General features: G+C 41.0%; 1 protein-coding gene across 3 annotated transcripts in view; it reads left to right on the top strand.

Annotated features, from left to right (window-relative positions):
* Positions 1 to 22,737, top strand: part of FSTL4 (follistatin like 4) — a 369,203-nt gene extending 346,466 nt beyond the window's left edge. For 2 of the 3 annotated variants that reach the window (XM_083728410.1, XM_083728408.1), the window contains 8 exons: positions 1,652 to 1,813; positions 3,600 to 3,734; positions 5,802 to 5,828; positions 9,626 to 9,744; positions 11,154 to 11,303; positions 13,671 to 13,778; positions 17,593 to 17,702; positions 21,857 to 22,737. In XM_083728410.1, coding sequence (XP_083584536.1) covers positions 1,652 to 1,813; positions 3,600 to 3,734; positions 5,802 to 5,828; positions 9,626 to 9,744; positions 11,154 to 11,303; positions 13,671 to 13,778; positions 17,593 to 17,702; positions 21,857 to 22,559 — 1,514 coding nt within the window. In that variant the 3' untranslated portion in view covers positions 22,560 to 22,737. The remainder of the gene's footprint in view (positions 1 to 1,651; positions 1,814 to 3,599; positions 3,735 to 5,801; positions 5,829 to 9,625; positions 9,745 to 11,153; positions 11,304 to 13,670; positions 13,779 to 17,592; positions 17,703 to 21,856) is intronic. The other variant, XM_083728409.1, reaches the window with a different exon arrangement.
* Positions 22,738 to 23,182: the final 445 nt, after the last annotated feature.

The following is a 23,182-nucleotide window of genomic DNA, read 5'->3' as shown; positions in this document are numbered from 1 at the left end:
AATCTGAAATTCTAATTTTGCCCATTTCATCTCAGCACTAAACCAAACATAGTTTTACAGGCTGGACTACTAAAATGTTGAGTTGTTGACACCTATGTAGGATTGAGCTGTTGATGGCAAAATTAAGCAGTTTCTAATGCATGCGTTGGTTATTTTTAAAAGCCCTTGGAGTAAATAAACAATTAGAGTCAAATTTGCAGCACAACCCGCCCCCCAAGAATTACTTATTAATCTCTCACGTTAGAATTCAGTAAAGACCAGTGTTTCTTTTAATAAATTATGTGTTAGTTATTTATTATTTCATTTAGCGAACTGCTTCCCATTACAAACCTTTATACAAACACACACACACACACACTTACACACTTAAAAGAAATGCATATATATATACAAACATTTCTTGAAATACATATAAACAATTTAAACCGCAACAGTATGTACATAAAATCATTCAAATCCAATACAGATATGAACTGGGATGAAGATCTCCATAGAAGACACAGCAAGAGGCAAAGAGAATAGAGATCTGATGTATAATAAGAGGGAGTTCTAAAAGATAGGGGCTGCCACACTAAAGATCTTGACAGCATTCAGAATGGGCCTCTTGGTAGGATGACATCTCCAGGATACTTTCTCCCACAGAATGCAGTGATTGGTTGGGTATGACACAGTCCTTTGGGTATCTTGGTCCCAACCCGTCTAGGGTTTACATACCAGTACCATCATTCCATTATTATTATTTTATAAATAATTTTTGTTGTTTTTCTTTTTTAAAAAAACACAAAATATAACAGCCTTTCAGATACATATCAAATACATTTGCTCCGTCGAGCTTGTGACTTCCCTCCTTCCCTTCAATTGGTTTTCCAATTTCTAATAAATTGTATGCACATTTTAACTGCCAGTTTCTGTCCTTCAATATATATATCAAGTCCATTTTTGCCCATGGTCAGATACTATTTTTACATTATGTTACAAGATTTATTTCAGTCCTCGTAGTGTCTTCACATTTTTGCAATTATCTTTCCAGTACTCAATATATTTACTCCATTCTCTTTGGAATTTCTGGTCGCCCTGGTTCTGGATCTTAACAGTCAGTTTGGCTAACTCCGCATAGTCCATCACACCAGTACCAGCATTTCAAACCTAGCACAGTAGCTTATTGGTAGTCAGTGCAACTCTTTCAGCAGCAGTGTAATGTGGTGTGTGTGTGTGTCAACTTTAGAGTACACAAACAAAAGCGGAAGAGGGCCAGTGGAAGGTTGCCACCTTTTTCTCATCCTGCCAGCTGTCAACTCAAAATCATACACCCAAAAGGTGCTTTTCTTTCTGCAGGGAAAAGATACTGGCTTACCACATAATTTCCCAGCATTGCAGAAAGGTACTTGGAGTGCAGTCTTGAGCAGATAAATGATAGGAAAGGAAAAGTTTACAGCCCCTTAAAACACACACACACACACACACACACACACACACACACGAAAGAAACATGAAATTGCACATAATGTATGGTTTGGATCCATAATGTTTGGGTCCTCTATATTCCTAGCTGCCACAACAATACCGTGTTGTAAGTTGTTGATGAGTAAGAGCTGACACCTAACAGCTTAGTTTAAAGCCACCCATTGTTTTGTTTTTTCTCTCTCCACAGTGCCACCAGTGATTCGTGTGTATCCTGAAACCCAGGCACAAGAACCTGGGGTATCAGCCAGCCTCAAGTGTCATGCTGAGGGGATCCCAAATCCCAAAATCTCCTGGCTAAAGAACGGCATTGGTATCATGCCCAAATTGTCTAAGCAACTGATGCTATTAGGTAGGGGTAAGAAACGTTTGCTTTATCTGACGTCAAATGGAACCGAATTTTTGCTTTTTCTCTTTGCAAATTCAACATCAGTCAATACTTTCTATGGCTTCTTAGGTAAAATCTGGATCAAGTGCTGCTGTATTGGTTGAGATGAAAAATAATTGGCCCTGTGATGCACAAAATGGGATGAAAAATAATTGGCTCCGTGATTCACCAAATGAGTCTCAATGGTGGATGCCCTGTGCAAGGGATTTTGCTGGCACTATGGGACTTTCTCCCCTTTCCCCACCCCATGCATCCCACATACCTCCTGTGTGAGGGGTAAGGAGAGCGGGAATCGTTCTGTCTGACAATCTGAAATGCCTGTGCTGACAAACAAAGCACAACGCTGGATTCCTCCAGTACACTATCTCTTTTCATATACGTATTATTGGAATGAACAGAACATTATTTTCTGTGTTACTGGAATTAACAGAGCAGGCCTGTTGCACATGGGGGTGTGTGGAGACTCCATGGAACAGAAACCACCACATCCAAAGCCCTGTTGGATAGCAGGGTGGGAGAGTTTTTTGCTCCATCAAGGGTGTTTTGGGGAAATGAGGGGCTCTAGAATCCTGTAGATCCTTGACTGCCGCAACAACCCCAGGATGTGCTCCTGGAACACCCTGTTTCAACCTTCACCTCTAACAGAACAACTACTTCTGGGGAGTCCTCTGCAGGCATATTGTGTGTGTGTGTGTGTGTGTGTGTGTGTGTGTGTGTGTGTGTGTGTGTGCTCTAGCAGCACAAGTACCATCCTACTAGTGGGCCTCTCACCTTTATGCAGTATGTACACGGTTCAGAAAGCCCCTCCATGAGCCAAATGCTGGCTGAGGGACTGTGCCCTAAAGCAGCTCTCAATTCTTTTCATCAGTTTACAGTAAATTTCTCAATTCTTGTATAATTGCCACTTTTAGTATCTTATATTCATCGTGTCAAACTGCCTGTAAAAAAAGCTATAATCAAAATTAATATCCCAAAATTCATGTACAGGCTTTTAAACAGCCTCTGGAAGGCCACATGTTTTTCAAAGAATTTTACAATGCTGCTGAATGGAAATGATTTTATGTGGTTTTACTTCATTTTTAATGTTAAGTTACTGGCTGGTGAACTGTTTTAGACTGTTGTTTTAAGTGGTTGGTGTTACCGAAATGTGCCATTGTATTTTATGGATGGTTTTGCTGCTTTGTGAAGGCTTTGCTTTTAAAGATGCCCTAGAACTATGTGAATAAATACAAGAAATGAAAATATTATCAGAAGTTCAAAGATTTAGCCATCTGATAATGTATTGTCTACTGTCATTCTCTTATTCTTGGAAAGATAAGTAAACTTTTGTGACTTTCCAATGTCATGGTAACCAATCATTCATCCTCAGTATTTCTGGACTTCTTCAATTGTAAGCAATCTCAATTCTGGAATAATGAGTTCAAAAACATAATTGTAAGGCTGAAACCCTGTGTTGTATCCCACATAGTTGCCCTGTTACTGTTAACACAAGGACTTCCTCCTGCACCATAGAACTTCCTTTCCTCTTCTCTCTCTCTCTTCCCAGTCCTCCAGAACAGATGGGCAGGTGTGCAAGGAAAGGAAAAAGTCCTTATGCTAACAGAATTACTTTCTTGGATAAAACCCTCTGAGCCTATTTGATTTCACTGGAACTCTCTGTCAAGTAACTGCGTTTAAGACTGCAGCCTAAAAACCTCACTTTCCAGAGCTTGTTACAATTTATAGCTTTTGTGGATCTTTTTTGTTGCAGCAAATGGAAGCGAACTTCACATCAGTAGTGTCCGATATGAAGACACAGGTGCCTATACTTGCATTGCTAAAAATGAAGTGGGAGTAGATGAAGATATTTCTTCTCTCTTCATTGAAGATTCCGCTAGAAAGACTCGTAGGTTTAACTTTTACACACACTTTCTAAGCTCTTTACTATATCTAAGGTTATGGTTTGAGTTTTAAAACTGCGGATTTAATTGAATGGTATCAAACTGGGTTTTGCCTGAGTAAAGATTCACATGATCAAGCTTAATTTCAAAGTAGCTGTCTGCTTCCCATTTATCACCAACAGTAGTTAATTAATTACACAATTCTAAGGGACTTTGTGATTCCATTCACTGTTGTTATTTAAAACTAACAAACTCTGGTTAAGAACTTCCACATTGTTCCTTAGTAGTCTGCTCTAATATATAATGAGTCTGAAGCAAAGACGTATTTGATCTTCACTCCTGAAATTCTTCATGGAACGTGAGAAATTTAGTGATGGGTAGACCTTCTCTGTGGTTTTTGGAATTAAGCCTAACCCCCACCCCCAATTAGTTCAGCAAACATCCAGCACAGTGTAACAGCAGCAAGAATGCATTGGCACCTGGAGGTTTTCCTGCAGACTCTGCCTCTTTTAGCTTGTCTGGAACACTTGCTGCCATATTCCTTCTTCTAGTAAACCATTCAAGGCTGGGGATTATGCAGATGGTTCCATCCAGGTCAGGAGCATTATAGGCTATGGATAAATCTCTAGACCCTGTTATGACATAATCTAGAACACACCAGGGATTAGAAACCTTCAAGCTTGCTGCGATTATCTTTATATCCCCATGATGTCCTCCATGAGATCATTGATGCTGGGGCAGCAAAATCCATACCTGTGGGGTCACAGTATTATCCAAGGCCACCATGCTCTGGCCTTTTTCTGATGGCATCTGCTGGACTATGTTATGGCGTAGAGTTTAGGGGTACTCTTTTGCTCCTGTTTTGGAGTTTAAAGTGCTCACAAATCAGACCCATACCACTAATGAAACCTCATGGAAGTCTTGCTTATAAAATATCTGCAGGATGTCTCCTGATTTGAAGAAATATGTGCAATATGATACAAGGTTCAGCTTGCATAGCAGGGAAGAATGCAAGATTTTTCATTGACAGTCATAGAATTACATTCCTTGCCATTCTAATTAAAATTGCAGTCAATTTGTATCTCTCATTTTCTTGATGCCTAAAGCTAACAAGGCACTGCTGCAAAAGAAAAATATTTGAAGCTATCTATCTATTGTTTTCAAAACGCAAAACAAGATTGGTCTCACAATCCTTTGTAGCATCATGGGAACCTTTGCATAGGACTGTGTACAGCCAACTTTACACATTACTTTTCTAAGATACGCCAACAAGATATTGCATTTAAAAATTTAGTGCATGAATTTGACAAACATGTATTTTCAAATGGGCATATAATCACAAAACAACAACCCCTAGGCAACTGGGATTGACTACAGCTCCCTAACAAATGTGCCTTCAGTCACCAACGCACAATGGAAGATCAGCCCCAGGCATTTGTTCCACAAGTAAGAAATGTAAATAAATATTAGGGAAAAGAATAATAGTAATCTCCATGGCAAGGCTGTTTTTGCCCAGAGAAGGCTGTAAAAATAAATTAATTAAAAAATAAAACTTTGAACATCAAAATGCTCATTAATGAATATTAATGAAAAGAAAGTCTGCTTAGCATTATGATTTCTGTAATTATCTGTTAGAAAATGCATTGCATTTACAGCAAGCTTTCATGTGGTTACAGCTTCTGTGTGATTCTACAAGATAAAAGGCCATTATTGTGGAAAGAGGAGAACTGTCTGCTCATGAAGAGACATGTTTTGTAATATTTACTTAGGCAAAAATCAAAAATATTTAATTTAATGAGAATTTTCTCTCTATAAAAACTTTGATGTTTGCTGTGGGGGAGGGGCAATAGATGCTTCAACAGAAAAACTGAATTTGGTGAAGTTTATTTTGTCATATCTTTACTCAAGTGACATCATGTGTCTGAATTAATACTGTAAAGCTATCAGAGGAAAAACAGTTTTAAAAAACCAGAATGTTAAATTCCTTTAATTGCTGCAATGAAATTTTGACAATGTTTTTTTTTTCCTTTTCTTGATCATTTTCTGGCTCTCCCATTTCTCTGATGCTGCAGTTGCAAACATACTGTGGCGAGAGGAAGGTACTGCAGTAAAATTGTCTTGTTGTAGTGATAATGTGCTTGTCTGCTTTAATAATTCCATAATGGACCATTCTCCACTGATTTGCCACTAACTTTAGCAATGTCAGCAGGTCTCAGCTTAGCACGCAGGCAAACCCAACAAATAACTGGTAGAATATTAGTGATGCAACTTTTCTAAAAGACTCTTAAGTTTCTATGATAAAGATTTTCTGAACAGGCATTCAGAAAGTTAACAACATTTGAAAACAGATTCTTAAGTATGTAATCATCAGCAGAAACACCAGAATGAAAGTCACAATTTACTATACTTTAAGTGGAATGTAAGTACTCTAATTTACACCAACAAATCCTGCTGTTCTTTGTTCATTTACATCACTTGAACAGATGTTTATTTTCTAGGCCACATATTTCAGCTCCATATTTTTTGCTAAATAAATATCAGGAAAGCTGTTGCTCTCCTTCCCTTCAACCACGTAGAACACTGCTTACTCCAGTGACAATTGTTTATTCAGCTTGATCAGATTTATAGTGAATCCTACACTTCTAGTCTCTGTGCAGGTTAAAATAATCCTTAAAACCTTAATGGATTTACTTATTGAGGTCTGATTCATATATCACCACAGCAGAGCAAGATGTGTTTTCCTTGGCCTTATCTCATGTCACCATGACGATATATTAAAAAGCTGGACCACATGATGGAGCCAATTGCCAAGTGTTCTTCCTACCCAACCAGGAAGGAAAGGTGATAGTTGCCACACCCCCATGATTCTAGCCTTCCGAGCATTACTGCAGCACTGTGGGACGATTCTGCAAAAAGACTCTCTTAAGTTCTCGTAGGAGCCCTAAGTATTGAGATATGTCTACAGGAAATTGTACAATGAATCGCCAGTATAAATATTTGCTGGGCAGTAGGAAATAATATAATTTTTCCAGAGTTTCACATCAAGTGAATACCTACCATATTAATTTGCATGTGCAAAAGCTGGTCAGGGACAGTTAAACAATTGGTTGTTTAACTTATTTTGGCATGTTGATCATGAGATGGCATGTCCTAGTGGTTCAGTGACTGGGCATCTATCGCAGCTGAGATGAACTCAACGTTCCATGAATGGATGAAATAATTGGCCTGTGTTGACTCCATCCAATTAAGTACCTTTAGTATCATAGGATCACCGGGTTATTTCTTCTTCCTAGAAAAAGCCTCTGCAATGCTGAAAGGGCACTGGAACACACCTTACATGAACATGATATCCTGCATCGATCAAATCTTTCCTTGGAGTCAGAGAAGCAGGATTTAGCTCTACCATCAAAATACAGTTTTTTCACAAAATACTAGAGTGGTTGTTTCTGATGTTCTAGGCTTGTGTGCCCGTTCAAGAGAAGTGTGCCGTAAATGGGGGAAAGGTAGTTTAACTGTAAGATCTGGTATAGAAAATTTCAGGCTATGAGCTTTTGTGGACTTATATAGATTACGTAAATTAAATAAACTCTAAAAAGTCAGTAGCCTGATATTTTTAACTAGCATGCTTGGAACTGGAATATAGGAGGGACCAAGAGCTCTGTCCCTGCTCCAGAAACCTATGACATTTCCATGCAAGGAATAAGGACCTTTCCTGCTTGGATTCTTTCCTTGGTCCTGAAGGGAAACGTCTTATCTTTAAGGGCTCTCTTCTTTAAAATGTGGTTACTTGGGGCAGGGTGTACATAGGCTTTGAAAGCTTGAGTAATGCAATGCTGGTTCTAATGAAGGCTAGAACATGGACTACTGCATTTTCCTCGTGGAAAATTCATCAAGGCTATGATAATAAACCACTAATGCTTCAGCAACATGAAATTGAGTCATAGCATTACCATAAATATCTGCTTTAACGGCAGGGCAAATGAAAGCTGAAATGTGAACATGCATTTTATCAAACGATCATAAAGAGCAGGGTGGTTAATGTGCATGAATCTGAATATAGGCACAGTTCACACTTACCATAAGTTAATGCATGATTGTTATCATTTGTTTTAAACTGTCCCAACTTTAAACATCTGCAGAAATGTGCACTCATTGCATCAAGGGCCAAATCCTGCTTTCTAATGTGTGTATTCAGTCCTCATTGAAATGAAGAGGAACTGTGTGCATGCGGCAAGAAAGGATTTTGGTCCACATTTGTTGAAAATGTCAGCCTAAGATATGCCTGAGGTATTTTAGTTCTTCAGCAGTGATGATAACATAGGAATTTGCTAGCCGTGTGTTCAGAAAATGCATGATCCCTCACTGCAGCATCACATTTAAGGATCATTGATCCTAGATCCACTTTGATGCCTTAACTGGGGTATTTCTGTGGTATAATTCAAAGGCTAAACTTCATATATCAAATTCTCAGCACACCAAACGGATATAATAAAAGCTATATAATGTGCAAGTGTCATTGTGCTTTGACGCTATGGAATATACACCAGGGGACTCAATCTTGCAAATACTCATTTTCTATTGCATACTTGTTTGCAAGATCTGTGACTCCAGGAGCAGATGTACTGAAAAGCATGATGAATTGCATCAATTTAACAGCAACGAAAAGCAAATATTGCATGGTTGTTACCTATTTTTTAAATAAGCAATATTTTCATTATTAAATTGTCAGTGCACAATCTCGCCAAAGTTAGGCATTTCTAAATCGAGCCAATTTCAGTGAGAGTTCTCTCATGTGCTTAATTATTTCCCTTTAAATAAATGGAAAATGGTTACACTTTGACTGAATTGTGCACTTTGTGATTCCTTGATTTCCAATCTTGGAAGCGTTTAATGTCATCCAGTAACTTTTCAAGTCTGAACAGGATACACAGTTTATTAGCTTAAAAACAACCATCATCCACCAAAGGTAACTTTTTTGACAAATTGAGCTTTCATTTTCTGTACAAAACAGTTTACAGAAGTAAAACTATGGAAGTTTGGCAGATAAGTACACTATCAACTTTATTTGGGATGACAGAAGCCATTACAATACCGTATCTGTAGAATATATATATACATGTGTAGTGAAAGGATTTCTGATGAGAGTGATTGAAAAGCATACAAGGTATTCATTACTGCATTTGCATGTAATGGAAAATGAAGTATACTAGCAACGTTTCAGGACATTTCTGATTAAGCAGAAATGTAGAATACAATTCTTTTACTAGAATCTCACTGACAGGCTATTTTCCCCCCTAAAGCTTCTGGAATGCCCCAGTTTTGATAGATGAGTGCTATTGCAATGCTAAAAGATTCCACATTTGTGAATTACAGTTTGCAAAATTTCAAAAATGTTTTTGCTTTGGTGGCTATAAGGATTTTGCCCCACCCCCTAAATGTCTCTAGGCCACTGGGAAAAAAGTATTACCCTCGACAAGTTAGTAACACCCCTTATTCCAAATTGTGTGAAATGCATGGTTGCATTCCAGCATTTGAAACATTTACCTGGAAAGGGCAAAAGTATTAGCAAACTGCTTCTAATGCAAAGGAAAGAAACCTGCATATTAATTTGATTGCAAAACACATGATCCCAAGATACTGTCTTACATTTGTAACTGTTACCACCAAGGCAATACATTTTTGAGCTTATCTGTACCTCTTTCCTCACACCTTGAAGCCCTACTTGTGACATGAACTTTAATTTTGTGAATGCACCAAAAGCATCCAAATCTCTAGGGGTTTTTTGGTTTCGTTTTGTATAGTAATTTTTATTTTTGAGGTTTAGCCTACTTTTTTTGTTTTTAGACAGGAAATTATGACATGTTTTTTCCCTTGCTTTTTTTGTTTTCTCTTCAAGGGCTCAGTGTGGGAAACATGTTCTATGTCTTTTCTGATGATGGGATCACAATAATTCAGCCAACTGACTGTGAGATCCAGAGACACATCAAACCAAATGAGAAAGTTTTCTCAAGTTATGTAAGTTTGGGGTAATTAATCTTGGTCTTGCATCAGGGATGTAAGAAGTCCTTGTTTTCCTTTCCATCCTGTATTCATTGCAGGCAGCACTGCTTTTCTGCTGCAGTTCAGCTTCTGTTAAAAACTACATTATTTATCTCACTGCCTGCTGTGGCAAAATTGTGAAATTTATATATTGTACATGTAAAGAGGAATTCAATGTTGTGCTATGTTGACCACACGATCAGCACAAGCCTTTCTGGTGGGACTTGTGAAGTGAATCCCTACCATATGCCAAATTTATAAAGTTTAGAACTGGAGTTTCACAGGCCTTCAGTCCATACATTCATCTAAATAAACCGCAATGTGAGGAGCATATTTTCCTAGCCACCCAAGTTCTATTGAACTGAAGGTTGAAAAATTTATCAAGAAACTCCTGTTGCCAAAACATATGGTTTACCTCAGGAGGTAGACTCTACCTTAGCTAACTTGAGGCCCTGTATTGTGAACCACAAGTTCCATAACTCAAATATGGCTCTCCCAATTATTCAATGGCTATATTATTGTTTGAATATAAATTTCAGTCTGTGATGGCTTAAAGCAGGCGTAGGCAAACTCGGCCCTCCAGATATTTTGGAACTCCCATAATCCCTAGCTAGCAGGACCAGTGGTCAGGGATGGTGGGAATTGTAGTCTCAAAACATCTGGAGGACTGAGTTTGCCTATGCCTGGCTTAAAATAAAGCTGGCTTTGCACCTCAGTTTAGCATGTCCATTCTTCCCACAGCAAACTGGGGAACAAATTTCTACAACTTTGAAAAATTTGAAGATGTTTTGTGGGGCAGGGAGTTGTTCTTACTTTACTAATTTAATAGCTGAAGATTGAGGGCATCCTGCACTTATTTTTTAAAAAAAAAATGTTCCATGTGCTCTTGCAGTGATGTGAGGCTCTCTGTGCACAGGTTTCCACTGCAACAGTGTTTCCTGGAACATGTGTGTGACTATATGACATTGTGTGGGCATTCCAAAGAGTCCTGCAATACGGGAGAGAGAATCTGGTGCCACTGCAAGCACACATATGGCCTTTATAAATGTTGAAATGCAAGAGAAACCCCCTCACATTTAATAAGGTAGAAATCCCAGCCAATGAAAATTCCACTGAAGCACTACCACCTCCACCTCCCTCTTTGGAGGTCTCTTCAACTTGGCCTCAGCCCCATCAAATGACCAAAAGACAGGTCCCCCAAAAGGTTTGCCAGAGAACTAGCTCAATACCACAGGTTAGATCTATTACTCTCAGCACAAGCCATACCTTCAAGGTCTCATTGTTTTACCTTCTATCGTTTTCCTCTGTGGCCATATATAGCAGACTGCCTGGATCACAGCACTGAACCTAAACTTATTAAACCTGCTTTCATTATTTTATTTCAGGCAGAAATCTGTCCTAGAGTTGAAGGTGAAGCCATTCAGTCCTGCCTCTGGGCTTCCGCTGTCAATGTCAGAGACAAATATATTTATGTAACACAGCCAAAGTGGAATAGAATAATGATCCTTGATATCCAGACTCAGAAAGTCATTCAGGTAACTTCCCAGGGGCAACTGAATGCTTTTGGATGGGGGACAAAGAGGTTTCATACTGCCAAAAAATTGGCCTCTTCCCAAAGGAGGTTCTAGCTATCGACTTTGTTAGTAGATTTGTAAAAATACAGATCTGCAGCTGGGTTAGCAGCATGTTAGGAGTATGGTAATACCTCATGCTTGACATCCTGAGGTGGCTACTAGAAAGAGGATCGTTACTAATCATGTCGCTAATAGTTTGCCAACAACATTTTGACACTATAATGGCTGTCAATTGAAATCCTCTGTTAACAACATAGGTTGTAATATGTAATGCTGATAACTATATATGTAGAGTATTGTCATATTCTGAGGCCACAATCCTCTACACATGTACCTGAAAGTAAGGTCCCACTGAACACAGTGGAAACTTACTTATGAGAAAGCAAACACAGGATTGCAGTTTCTGTGAAGTTGTAATTCTGTGCACTGAACTCTGTGACACTTTCAAATAAATATGCAACCCAGATACTAAAGTCAGTTTATGGCTGGCATGTTAGGCCCTTGTCATGTCCACAACACCTTTTTCTTATTCAAAAGGCTGTCACAACATGGCCACATGGAATGGAAGCATGTGTAGATGAAGGGATTCACTGAGTGCTGTTCAGAAGACCTGCATAAGCCCTTGATGGGTGTAGTGGTAGAGAGCCAGTGTGGTGTAGTGGTTAAGTGTGATAGACTCGTAATCTGGTGAACATGCAGCTGCTGGGTGACCTTGGGCTAGTCACACTTTTTTGAAGTCTCTCAGCCTTGTGGAGGAGGAAGGGAAAGGAGAATGTTAACCGCTTTGAGACTCCTTTGGGTAGTGATAAAGTGGGATATCAAATCCAAATTCTTCTTCTTCTTCTTCTTGGTACTTCCAGGAGGCTGAGGAAGAGACTCAGTATCATTGCTGACATTTGTCTCTTGATGCTGTCAGCCTCCTCTGGAAGACAGATGCGAGGGCCAGCTGTTTGTCATCTACCCCCCCCCCCAAAAAAAAACTGCATTTATGCCAAGCTCCTTGGAGTGTAGCAAGACCAGTACCACAAACTGCATTGTCAGTTAACTTTCATTTTTGCTTGTTGTTCTTTTTTCTTAAATCTAGATCATTGTTGGTTTTTGTAATATTGAATCGGTTTGCCAAATTGTTGGTTTTTGCTATTTACTAACATGTTCTGTATTTTGTATTTCCTGTGTTCTCTGTTTTGAACATTTGCTGTAAGCCACTTTGGGCGCAGCTCATTGTGGAAAAGCGGCATTTAAGCAAAGCCAACCAACCAACCAACCAACCAACCAATCAATCAAGGAGTGGTTGGCAGGGGAGAGGTGGCACAATGCAGCTCATCTCCTGGCAGCGATGTTGCTGCTGCTTACTGGGAGACAGATGGTGAGGCCAGTGGTGGAGGAAGGGGGTGCGGTGGGTGCAGGCTACCCCGGGTGTCATCACTGAAGGGGGTGACGAAATGACAAAATCTAGTTTATAAAAAAAAAAATGGGCTCACAAAACTTTATAGTTCAGTCAACAAATGCAACGAAAAGCAGCTGGCACTGAGTGCCACACTGCAGGGGCCAGCACTTACCAGGGGGCCTGCAACATGCCCAAGTCATCCTTTTCTCCTGGGAGTGGCGTGGTGGCTTGAGCACCTGCAGGCTTGGCGCTGCCTGAAACAGCAGTGTGAAGCTTGCGTCTGCCCACCTCCGCTCCCTCAGCTGCCCTACAGCGGAGGGAGAGGCTGCAGAAAGGCTCTACACAGCAAGCCCTGCCCCCCATGGGCAGCTCGCCCTGCCCCCGGGTGCAGGACACGTGTGCTGCACCAGGCACCCAAGCAGCTAGCTATGTCGCCAGGTGAGGCGCTAGGGAAGTTGGCACTTTGTGGGTGGAGATCATTTAGTTCCCCGCCAGTGTCCCTGCTCAGTGCCAGACTCCCTACCATCTCACCGCTCTCCATTTCAGTAAGCAACAGTGTCGCCACTGCCAGTACTGCTCCTAAGAGCTATGTGGTTCAAACGGCAGAGAAACAAAAGACACAGGTACCATACTGGTGTGCCACACCATCTATGCTATACATCTGGATGTAAATTGTGTATAGATGACAGGACTGGTGTGGAAGCAGCTCTGGTATGGCAGCAGCTGCTTTGCTGGCAACAACTTACAAAGCAGGTCTCAGTATGCCAGCGTATTAAACTGTGTGCGTACAATGGCATGCAGTGGTGTAGTGTCTAACTTGGACATGAAATGCAAAATGTGCACAAAGGCTTTCTTAATAGCTTACAGACCTAATCAAATGCATAACTTACATTCTTTTTCATAAGGAAGAGCTAATGCAACTTTTTTTTGTTTCTTTGAAGACTTTGGACACTGACCCTCTACCTGTAAAATTACATTATGATAAGTCACACGACCAAATTTGGGTACTTAGCTGGGGCGATATGAAGAAGTCTCATCCGGTTTTGCAGGTAAGCCTCTTACAAATCCAATAATTAATCACAATCTTCTTTTAGATCCATTATTCTTATCAGCAGAAATTTAGGACTAACATTTCCTACCAGAAATCTTATTAAATTTTATTAAATTACACCAAATCTTATTAAATTACACCAATTAATTAAATTAATGTGAGCCTCAACTCTGTCTCCCTCCCTCATCCTTATCACTGTTTCTTTTGTTTCAAACACTGTTTCAAACACTCTGCAAATGCAAAGATCTGCACAAAGACAACTTTTGAATCAACTGTGTAGATTTTTTTAAAGGTTAAGAACAGAGCTGATGGGAAAATTTATAAACCGGAAATGGGGGACGTGAGGCTTTCTAGATATTGTTGAACTCCAACCCCCATTAACCCCAGCCGCATGGCCCATGGTCAAGGAGAAGAGGAGTCCAAAAACTTCCATAGTTATGTCCACCCAGTGGAAAGGAGTAGCACTGCATAACAGGTACTTTTGCCGGTATGACCACATTGCCCCAAGGTCTCTGCTATCCTGCCCCACCCGCTCACCATCCTGGTGCACAGGAGCAATGCCACCACCAACTGCTCCTATCTGGTCAGCCACAGGTTTCCTCTCCCCAGTGTAAACTAAATAATTCTTCATCTGCTACTGTGAGAACTGAGGACCATTTTAATTTCATTATATTTTATCTCAAGCAGTGTCCTTCACCATTTCCAGATCCCTGATCTGACCTGAAACATGTAACTCATTTAAAAATAAAAATTATTATTATTATTATTATTATTATTATTATTATTATTATTATTATTTAATTAATTTTACAGGTATAATTAATACCTATCTACTTGTTCTCTCCTCTTTCATTTTCTCTCCTCTTTCCCAGTCCTCTTCCATGCTTCTCTTCTACATTTTTTCTTTTCCAAACCACATTTGTAGTGCCATAGCTACCATCCCAACTCAGTTGTGAATTACAACACACCAATTAATTAAATACCTGCATTCTAAAGAACTCATGGTTGTTACCGTATTTTTCGCCCCATAGGACACACTTTTTCCCCTCCAAAAATGAAGTGGAAATGTGTGTGTGTCCTATGGGGTGAATGCAGGCTTTCGCTGAAGCCTGGAGAGTGAGAGGGGTCGGTGCGCACCAATGCCTCTAGCTCTCCAGGCTTCAGAAAGCTATCCGCAAGCCTTGCAAGCACGGCGGGAGGTCTGGGCGTGCGATGCTTGGGGTGGCAGCCTACAGCCCGAAGCACAGTGAGCCCTCCGAAGGGTTCCCCGTGCTTCGGGCGGGTGTCCGCAAGCCTTGCACGCCTGGCAGGACCTCCCGCCGGGTGCGCGAGGCTTGGGGCGGCAGCCTGCAGCCCGAAGCACAGGGAGCCCTCCGGAGGGTTCCCCGTGGTTCGGACGGGTGTTTGCAAGGCTTGGGGCTGCAGCTGCGGCTGGGGGGGGAGATAATTTTTATTTATGCATTTCCCCCCAAAAAAACGAGGTGCGTCCTATGGGCCGGTGCGCCCTATAGGACAAAAAATACGGTAAATTGGTTTAAGGAGAGTAAATGTGTCTTATGGTAGAAATGGAGCAAGCTTCATGAACTTGAATGCATTGCTATTTTGCTATGCTTATTCCTTGCCTCATGGGGACTTCTGGTATGAACACTTTTCTCATTCCAGGTCTCTCCTCCATGGTCATAGTAATTTGAATAAGATAGAACAACATATACAAAAATGACAATGGTTTTGGGAACAGAAGATCCTGCCTTAGTATAAAGGATTGAACTAGCTTACCTTCCAGCTTACCTTATGCTTCAGTAGGGCTATGATAATTAAATTACATGTTTAATTAGAATTCCAAAGATCATTAGTGCAATGTAGGCCATAAACAGAGAAAACATTTGTAGGGGGAAATTATTTGATAGATGGCAGATTTATGGTAACTGATGCAACAGACTAGATAAAAGATGGTGGTATAGCTGTTAATGATCCACAATGAACACCCACAATGAAGTGTGGGTCTTTGATGATGCATTCTGCCATAGATTCAGCACCAATTATTTTGGGGAAATGTGAGACTAAGAACTTATATCCAAAACACCCTTGCACCTATTAATGGATATCATGCTAGGCCAAGGGTTTCTCTGCTAAACATCTGCATATAGTAAAGGTAAAGGGACCCCTGATCGTTAGGTCCAGTCGTGGCCGACTCTCGGGTTGCGGTGCACATCTCACTTTACTGGCCGAGGGAGCCAGCGTACAACTTCTGGGTCATGTGGCCAGCATGACTATGCTGCTTTTGGCAAACCAGAGCAGCACACGGAAACACCGTTTCTGCATATAGTGGTTGCTGCCAATAGGCAACAGACAGAAGATGTGCAATTGGATAGATAGATAGATAGATAGATAGATAGATAGATAGAAAGATAGATAGAAAGATAGATAGAGTGCTATGTGAGGACTGGTGGCAAACAACTACCACACTCCAGCATGAAAACAGGCAGACCTTTAAAATGGTCGCTGTACAAATGGAGAGTGGTTCAGTTTGTAACTGACAAGTTGCTCAGTCTGAGGACCAGACCAAAGTCAGAAGCTTCATAGGATCAGGTGGAGTCCTATTGGCCACTTTTGTCACTTTTGATCCCTGCAGAAGCATTAGCTTCATTGATGGTGCCAAAGGTCAACAGATTGCTCATCTGCAAGCTGCCATGATGACACAATGAACATCACTAGAGTCCCGTTGGGAAAGTCCTCAATTGGAAACCCCTAACACCTGACGAGTTATTTCAAACAAATATTAATGAAGAAGCCTCACTATCGTGAAAACACTAGAGGCATGGTGGAAACCTAATGTACCATACTCTACATGATTACATCAGAGCACTTTCATCAAGAAATGACAGGTTTCTCAAAAGAGCCTGACAAAAATATTGCAGCAGATCTTTTAAGGCTCTGGCACTTTCTGTAATGAACTACTTAGCTGTAAATTCTGAAGATGTCCTGTTAACACAGAGAAACAGTCAACACGCCTAATGAACTGAACTTAGGCATCATATAAGCATTCTAAGGTTTGATTTTTATTTTTTTAAGTCTCATCTCCATATTTTGCTGGAGTCACAGGAGAAATAACAAAGTGAGCTTTTCATTATAGCAAAGAGCTTACATTCTTCTCAGAAATAACCCTTTCAGAAACAAGAAATACTCACTCTACCCCTTTCCATATATTCCCCCACTCCCTGGCACTGTAGATATCTTTTCAAAGAGATAATCAACTGCTGTGACTTTGCTGTCAGTCATTCAAGCCAGTGAATTAGCATGGTGCATTTAAGTGAGATTAATATATGTGAACCTGAAAACAATGTTTATAGCAGGCTGTGCAGAAAAATTATGGAAGCGTTAGAGCTGGGACATTCTTCCCGCGCCTGCATGATTGCATTGTCTTCTGCTATAAACGGCTTGAAAGCAGATGGAGAACTGTTCTCTTACCTTGCAAATGTCACATAATACACGCAAATGCCATTTCATCCTTTATTTCCAGGAACCAGGAAACCAAGCATTTTGCCCTATGGAATGCTGCTGGATACATGGGGGTGGGGTCATATGAATATAGGTCAGAGGTTAATAAGCTATGACCCTCCAGATGCTTTGGACTCCAACTCCCACCAGCCCCAGCCAGCATAGCCCAATGTTCTGTGATGATGGGCATTGTAGTTCAACAGCTTCTGGAGGGCCACATGTTACCCACCCCTGATTTAGGTAGTCTAGAGTTTATATTTCAGTGCCTCATCTATTGTTCTATTTCTGCTCAGCATTTTGGTTATTCCTTGTAGGTAATACCAGAAGCAAGTACAGGAGACAACCAGCATATCATTCGTACCCATTTGAACGGGATGGATGATTATTTTATTCCACATACAAACCTCATTATCAATCACATCAGGTAAGAGTCCTCTGGGCCCCAGTAGTTTGTACTTTTAATCTGATGAAATTATTATCAATCATGATAATTTCTTGCTTTGCTTTCATGGCAATCGCTGAAAGCTCCACCACACTAGAAGATATAAACCATGAAGACCTGCTCCAAATGGCTCCATAAGTTAGCTAAGAGACAAGAAACAGCACATGAAATAAGAAAGATGGGAAGCACACAAAGAAGCAATGGGGGTAATAATGGCCAGCATGATTATTAGGTGCCAAGCAAAAATGCCCTTTTTATTTCCCCCTGTGCTTTTAACTTTGGATATATTCCCTTCTCCCTGCTGTAACTATATGTCAGAGGCTCAGGAGCAGAGGCACAGGGAAGAGAGGAAATGGAGAGCGAAGGGGAAAAATCTGAGGGCAGCGTAGGAGAAGATGATAGTGGCCCGAGAGATTCCATGAGCCTCTCCAGCGAATCAGAAGATTCACAGAAGGGGGCGCTGGTGGCCAGGGCAAGGGGGGTCCCAAGGGGGACACTCCAGAAGCAAGGGGCCAGCGGGGACTCCCAGAGCAGCAGTTGGAGATCAGGACCAACTTCCCCACCAGAGCGTAGTGGGGGGGAAGAGTCCCAGATATCGGGGCCAGCGTCTCCCCCAGCAGGGAGAGAAGATGAGTCAGGGCTGACCACGCCTCCATCGGAGAGTCAGGGAACGGAGGGGAGGTCAGGTCCAGCTAGCCTCCCGGAAGAGGGAAGCAGTGACAGAAGCAGTGTAACCGTCAGGAGGAAGGTCACTGGGTTGGCGCGAGCGCCAAGTTCAAATGTACAGGCGCGCGGGACAGCAGAGAACCTGGATTGGGAACCAGGTCCTAAAGCTCGCCGGAGGCAGGGGGAGGAGTCAGGGGACTCAGCGTCAGAAGAGTCCAGAAAGGGGAATGCCCCAGCGGACAGGAGGACCCAGAGGAGGAGAGAGCAGAGGAAGAGGTAGAGCAGGGCTAGAGTCTTAAACTGGTGTCAGAGGGGAGGAGATTCAGACGGAGCTTCGGCGGTCTAGGATTTAAGACGTAGAGCTGCGCGCCACGGCTTTGAAATAGAGACTGAACTTCAATAAAGACTTTTGTATATAACAATGACCTGGCGTTGGTCCTCTGTGAGCTGGGACCTTGGGGCAGCTCTGACACTATATTTAGCAAAGCCTTTCTGTGTTTTTGCTAGATTTGCTTTACTTCCTGTAAACCACAAATTTTGAATTGAATAGCAGTATGGAAAACTTTTCAATAAACAAAGTTCTGGGTTATGCAAAATTTCAGCATCAACTCTTTTCTCTGCCTAGCTGAGAGCCTTTGCAAATGTTCTGCTGACATAGCTTTGTGACTCTGCAGCTTTTATGCAACCTGTTGGTTGTGCAGGGTCCAGATGCCAGGAATGCCTGTGGTTTGTCGAGCATCATCATGTTAGCCCAGTGCAATTCATTGTTATGTGTTTCGGTCAGAAAAGCATTTCTTTCTTTATTTGATGATTTATTTGAAACATTTAACTGTTATTTAATTAAATAGCACATGTATTTACCTTTGTATTATACCAGTGGTCCTCATACACACAAATGGGTATTAGTAAGTATACCATGCTATAGGGACGCGGGTGGCGCTGTGGTCTAAACCCACTGAGCCTCTTGGGCTTGCTGATTGGAAGGTCGGCGGTTCGAATCCCTGCAACAGAGGGAGCTCCTGTTGCTCAGTCCCAGCTCCTGCCAACCTAGCAGTTCGAAAGTATGTCAAAGTGCAAGTATATAAATAGGTACTGCTCCGGCAGGAAGGTAAATGGCGTTTCCATGCGCTGCTCTGGTTTCAGTGTTCCATTGTGCTAAAGATGGCTTAGTCATGCTGACCACATGACCCAGAAAAACTGTCTGTGGCAAATGCCAGCTCCTTCAGCCTGTAAAGCAAGATGAGCGCCACAACCCCAGAGTCATTCACAACTGGACTTAGCTGTCAGGGGTCCTTTCCCTTTCCCTTTAAGTATACCATGCTACTGGTTTGCTTTACTATATTTGCTGTGCAATCCTGTATATGTCTACTCAGAAGTAAGTTCCATTCAGTTCAATAGGACTGTTCCCAAGTTAAATGTGTACAGAATCTAATGTTTTTGAAAGGTTTTGTTTAAAGTCTTCAAGTGGCTTAATTCAAAAAAAAAAACTGCAGGTGTCACCTTATTACTCTGCAATCACCTATCCATTTCATTTTCTCTGCCAGTATTTCATCCACCCCACACAGCATCTTTCTGATGGATGTAAGTATAGCAACTGAATGAAACACTAAATCCCAGGAGTGTTCATGTGTGATCATACACTATGCAGGCTTACTCTTCAGGAGTAAATTGCCATGGCTGGACACCTCAGTGATGCTTTCAGCTAAAAAAAATAAGGTAGGGGGATATAAGCCTATTATATGGAGACAGCTGTGTTTTATAGGTGAAAACACAGGTCTGAAGTATGATTTTCACACAATGGAATGCTGGCAATTCGGTTGTGTAACAATTTTTCCAAAGCATGACCTCAAGAAACATTATGTGCTAGTCTTTTAGGCAGATAAGCCACATGTGTGTGGAACACAGGTGAAATGGAGCAGATTTTCTATTGTTTTCCCTTTGAGAATTACTCAAGGGCAAACATGGCTTAATATTTTCTTCCTCTCCTTTCCAACCTTACTCTCTTTTTAACTACTTTCCTATAAGGCATGATAGGGTGCAAGAAAATTCTATAACCTATGCAAAAAACAACAACCCTGCTACATCATATCAAGTACAATAGTACCTCGTTGTGAGTCCGCCCCATTTAGCATCCATTTCGTGGAACGTCTACAGCAAACCCAGAAGTACCAGAACGGGTTACTTCCAGGTTTGCTGCTCGTGCTCATGCAGAAGCGCTAAATCATGGTTCACACATGCGTAGAAGCACAAAACTGCACATGCGCAAAGCGGCGCTTTGTCGAGCGTCCCTTTCATCGAGCATCCGGGGCTCCAGAACGGATCCTGGACTCAAAACAAGGTACCACTTTATGTCTATAGGACATTAACATTTTGTTTCCATGACTTTCTCATCTCCTTCATGGCTTGAAATATCACTATTCTGTGCTATATATTCTTGAGGACTTAGGTTGGTGTTAATGTAATATATTTAGATTGTAGCCCCCTCGTCAGGGGCAGGCCAGCAATAAAACAGCCAGTGTCAGTGAAGTTAACTATTTATTCAAAGAAACCAAAGCAGCACAGGCCTAGTGATCACAACTCTTACCAGTAAGTCTTGCCCCAATGAAGCAGTTGAAGGTCCCTGTCTTCCCACTGCTCTCCAAGCCTCCTCTCCCACTTCCTTCTACAGCAGCCTAAGACTCTCATCTTGTCTCTTTTTGCTCCACCCTGTTCATTTCATTCTGCTCCATCGTATGATTCTTCTTCAACCAGGATCAGCTTTTGGGAGAAGCAGGTATCTGCAGGGGAGAGAAATGCAGAAAACCCCAATGTGTCAGAATTGGATCCTCTTTCCTGGATCCAACCCTCTCTTTCTAGGGTACAGCACCTGTCAGCATGGGATTTTAGTTTTAATATGTCTCCTTGTCTTTAATATTGTCTACCTATGTGTGCTATAGTATAGTAGTTAACATGAGTCATATGATAAGCTGGGAAACCCTGGTTAAAATCTCAGCTTAGCCATGAACTTGCTTTGTGACCTTAAGCAACAAAATGTGTCTCTGTCTAACGGACTTACTCAATATTTAATTTTATTTGGCCTAAAGTGCACAAAGCATTCCACAGATACTGTTTGGGTAAGTTGTTTGAGTAAGTGTTACAGCTAGCCTCGGAAATTTTGGTGAGCTCTGAAACCCTTTTCATTTCCAGAACATTAATTTCATAAGGTCACTTCTAATACTCTACTCCTTTATGTATTAGGTGTGTCCATTCTCCATTTTGTTCTGTTATTGTCTATTAAATAATAAACATTTCAAATAAATACATACATATTGATGACAGCGTAATAGTGGCTTACCTCCTAGGATTGCGTAAGTCTTAACAAGACAACATTTCTGCTCTTGGGCCAAGTGACACAAAGAATTGTTATTCTCATAACATCTTGTGGCATCTGGTTGGTTATATATTGTTTGTCTTTTATTTCCCCATTTCAGATTTGGTTTCATCTTTAACAAGTCTAAGTCTGTCGTTCACAAAATTGATCTGGAAACTGTGGCTCACATCAAGACGATCAGCTTCAAGAACTACAGCTGTTTGCCCCTAGCCATGGCCTATACACATCTGGGTGGCTACTTCTTCGTCCAGTGCAAAACAAACATGTCAGTACCAATAACTCCACAGCTTATAATTGACAGTGTTACAGATTCTGTTATTGGCCCCAACAGCGACATATCAGGTACTCCCTACATCTCCCCTGATGGACGCTATTTGGTCAGCGCAGATGAACAGAGCGGGAGGATCAGAGTCCAAGCAATAACAATCCAAGGGGAAATCAAGTTGATTTATGACTTACAAACCACCATGCACATATCCGATCTGACATTTCAGTCCTCTTTCACCGAAGGCAATCAGTATTATATATACGCTACTTCACATTTGCAAACAGATGTGCTTTTTGTAGAGTTGTCAACAGGGAAAATGGATGTATTGAAGAATTTAAAGGACCCTATCAAATCCAAAGACTGGCCCTGGAGTAACTACAACAGAATTATTCAAGACAGTGGATTATTTGGACAATACCTTATAACACCAGCAAAGGAGTCACTATTTATAATTAATGGGAGACAAAACACATTACGCTGCGAGGTATCGGGTATCAAGAGAGGCAACACAGTGGTTTGGGTTGGAGACGTATGAAAAGTCAAAAGGAACAGAACTGCCATAAAACAATGGACTGATTGGACCTTTAACTGCAAAAAATATATATATGCAGTAGCATTGTATATTTTTACACTGAGGGAAAAACTGTATAAGCTTCATGGTGCAACACTGGCCTACTTGCAAGGTTTATAATATAAGGTATGCTCTGCTAATAGGAATTGGTTACGCTGGGAATTTGTGTGGAAGTCGGACGTGACAGCTTGAGTTATGGAACATATACTAGGAAAAGGAATGATTTCTCAAAACTGAGATTGTATAAGCCACATTCCTTGGTGATTCTGTACAACAACACTTTTGCGTTGAAAGGCTGATGACTTCTTAAGTTCCATCAGTATTCATTCTATTGGTCCAACATAACATTGCCTGTAGTGTGTGCCGTGTGGCATGAAGTCAGGCCTGTAGCTTAGACATTTTCACATGGATGGGCACACTGGAGAACTTTAGGCGTTTATGTACTTTGTTGAAAATGCAATCTCAGTCAAAAAGTCCTTTTTTAAGCTTTTTTTAAAAAATGAAAATGTTATTTATATAACTGTTCAGTATGACACATATTATCAAGTCAGGAAATTTAAATATTCAGACAGGTAAAGAAAAATCCA

The sequence above is a fragment of the Podarcis gaigeae genome (genome assembly GCF_964106915.1).
Source record: "Podarcis gaigeae genome assembly, chromosome: 2".
Classification (NCBI taxonomy): domain Eukaryota; kingdom Metazoa; phylum Chordata; class Lepidosauria; order Squamata; family Lacertidae; genus Podarcis; species Podarcis gaigeae.
Note: the sequence above shows the minus strand (reverse complement) of the source record. Positions and strands in the feature narration are given on the sequence as shown.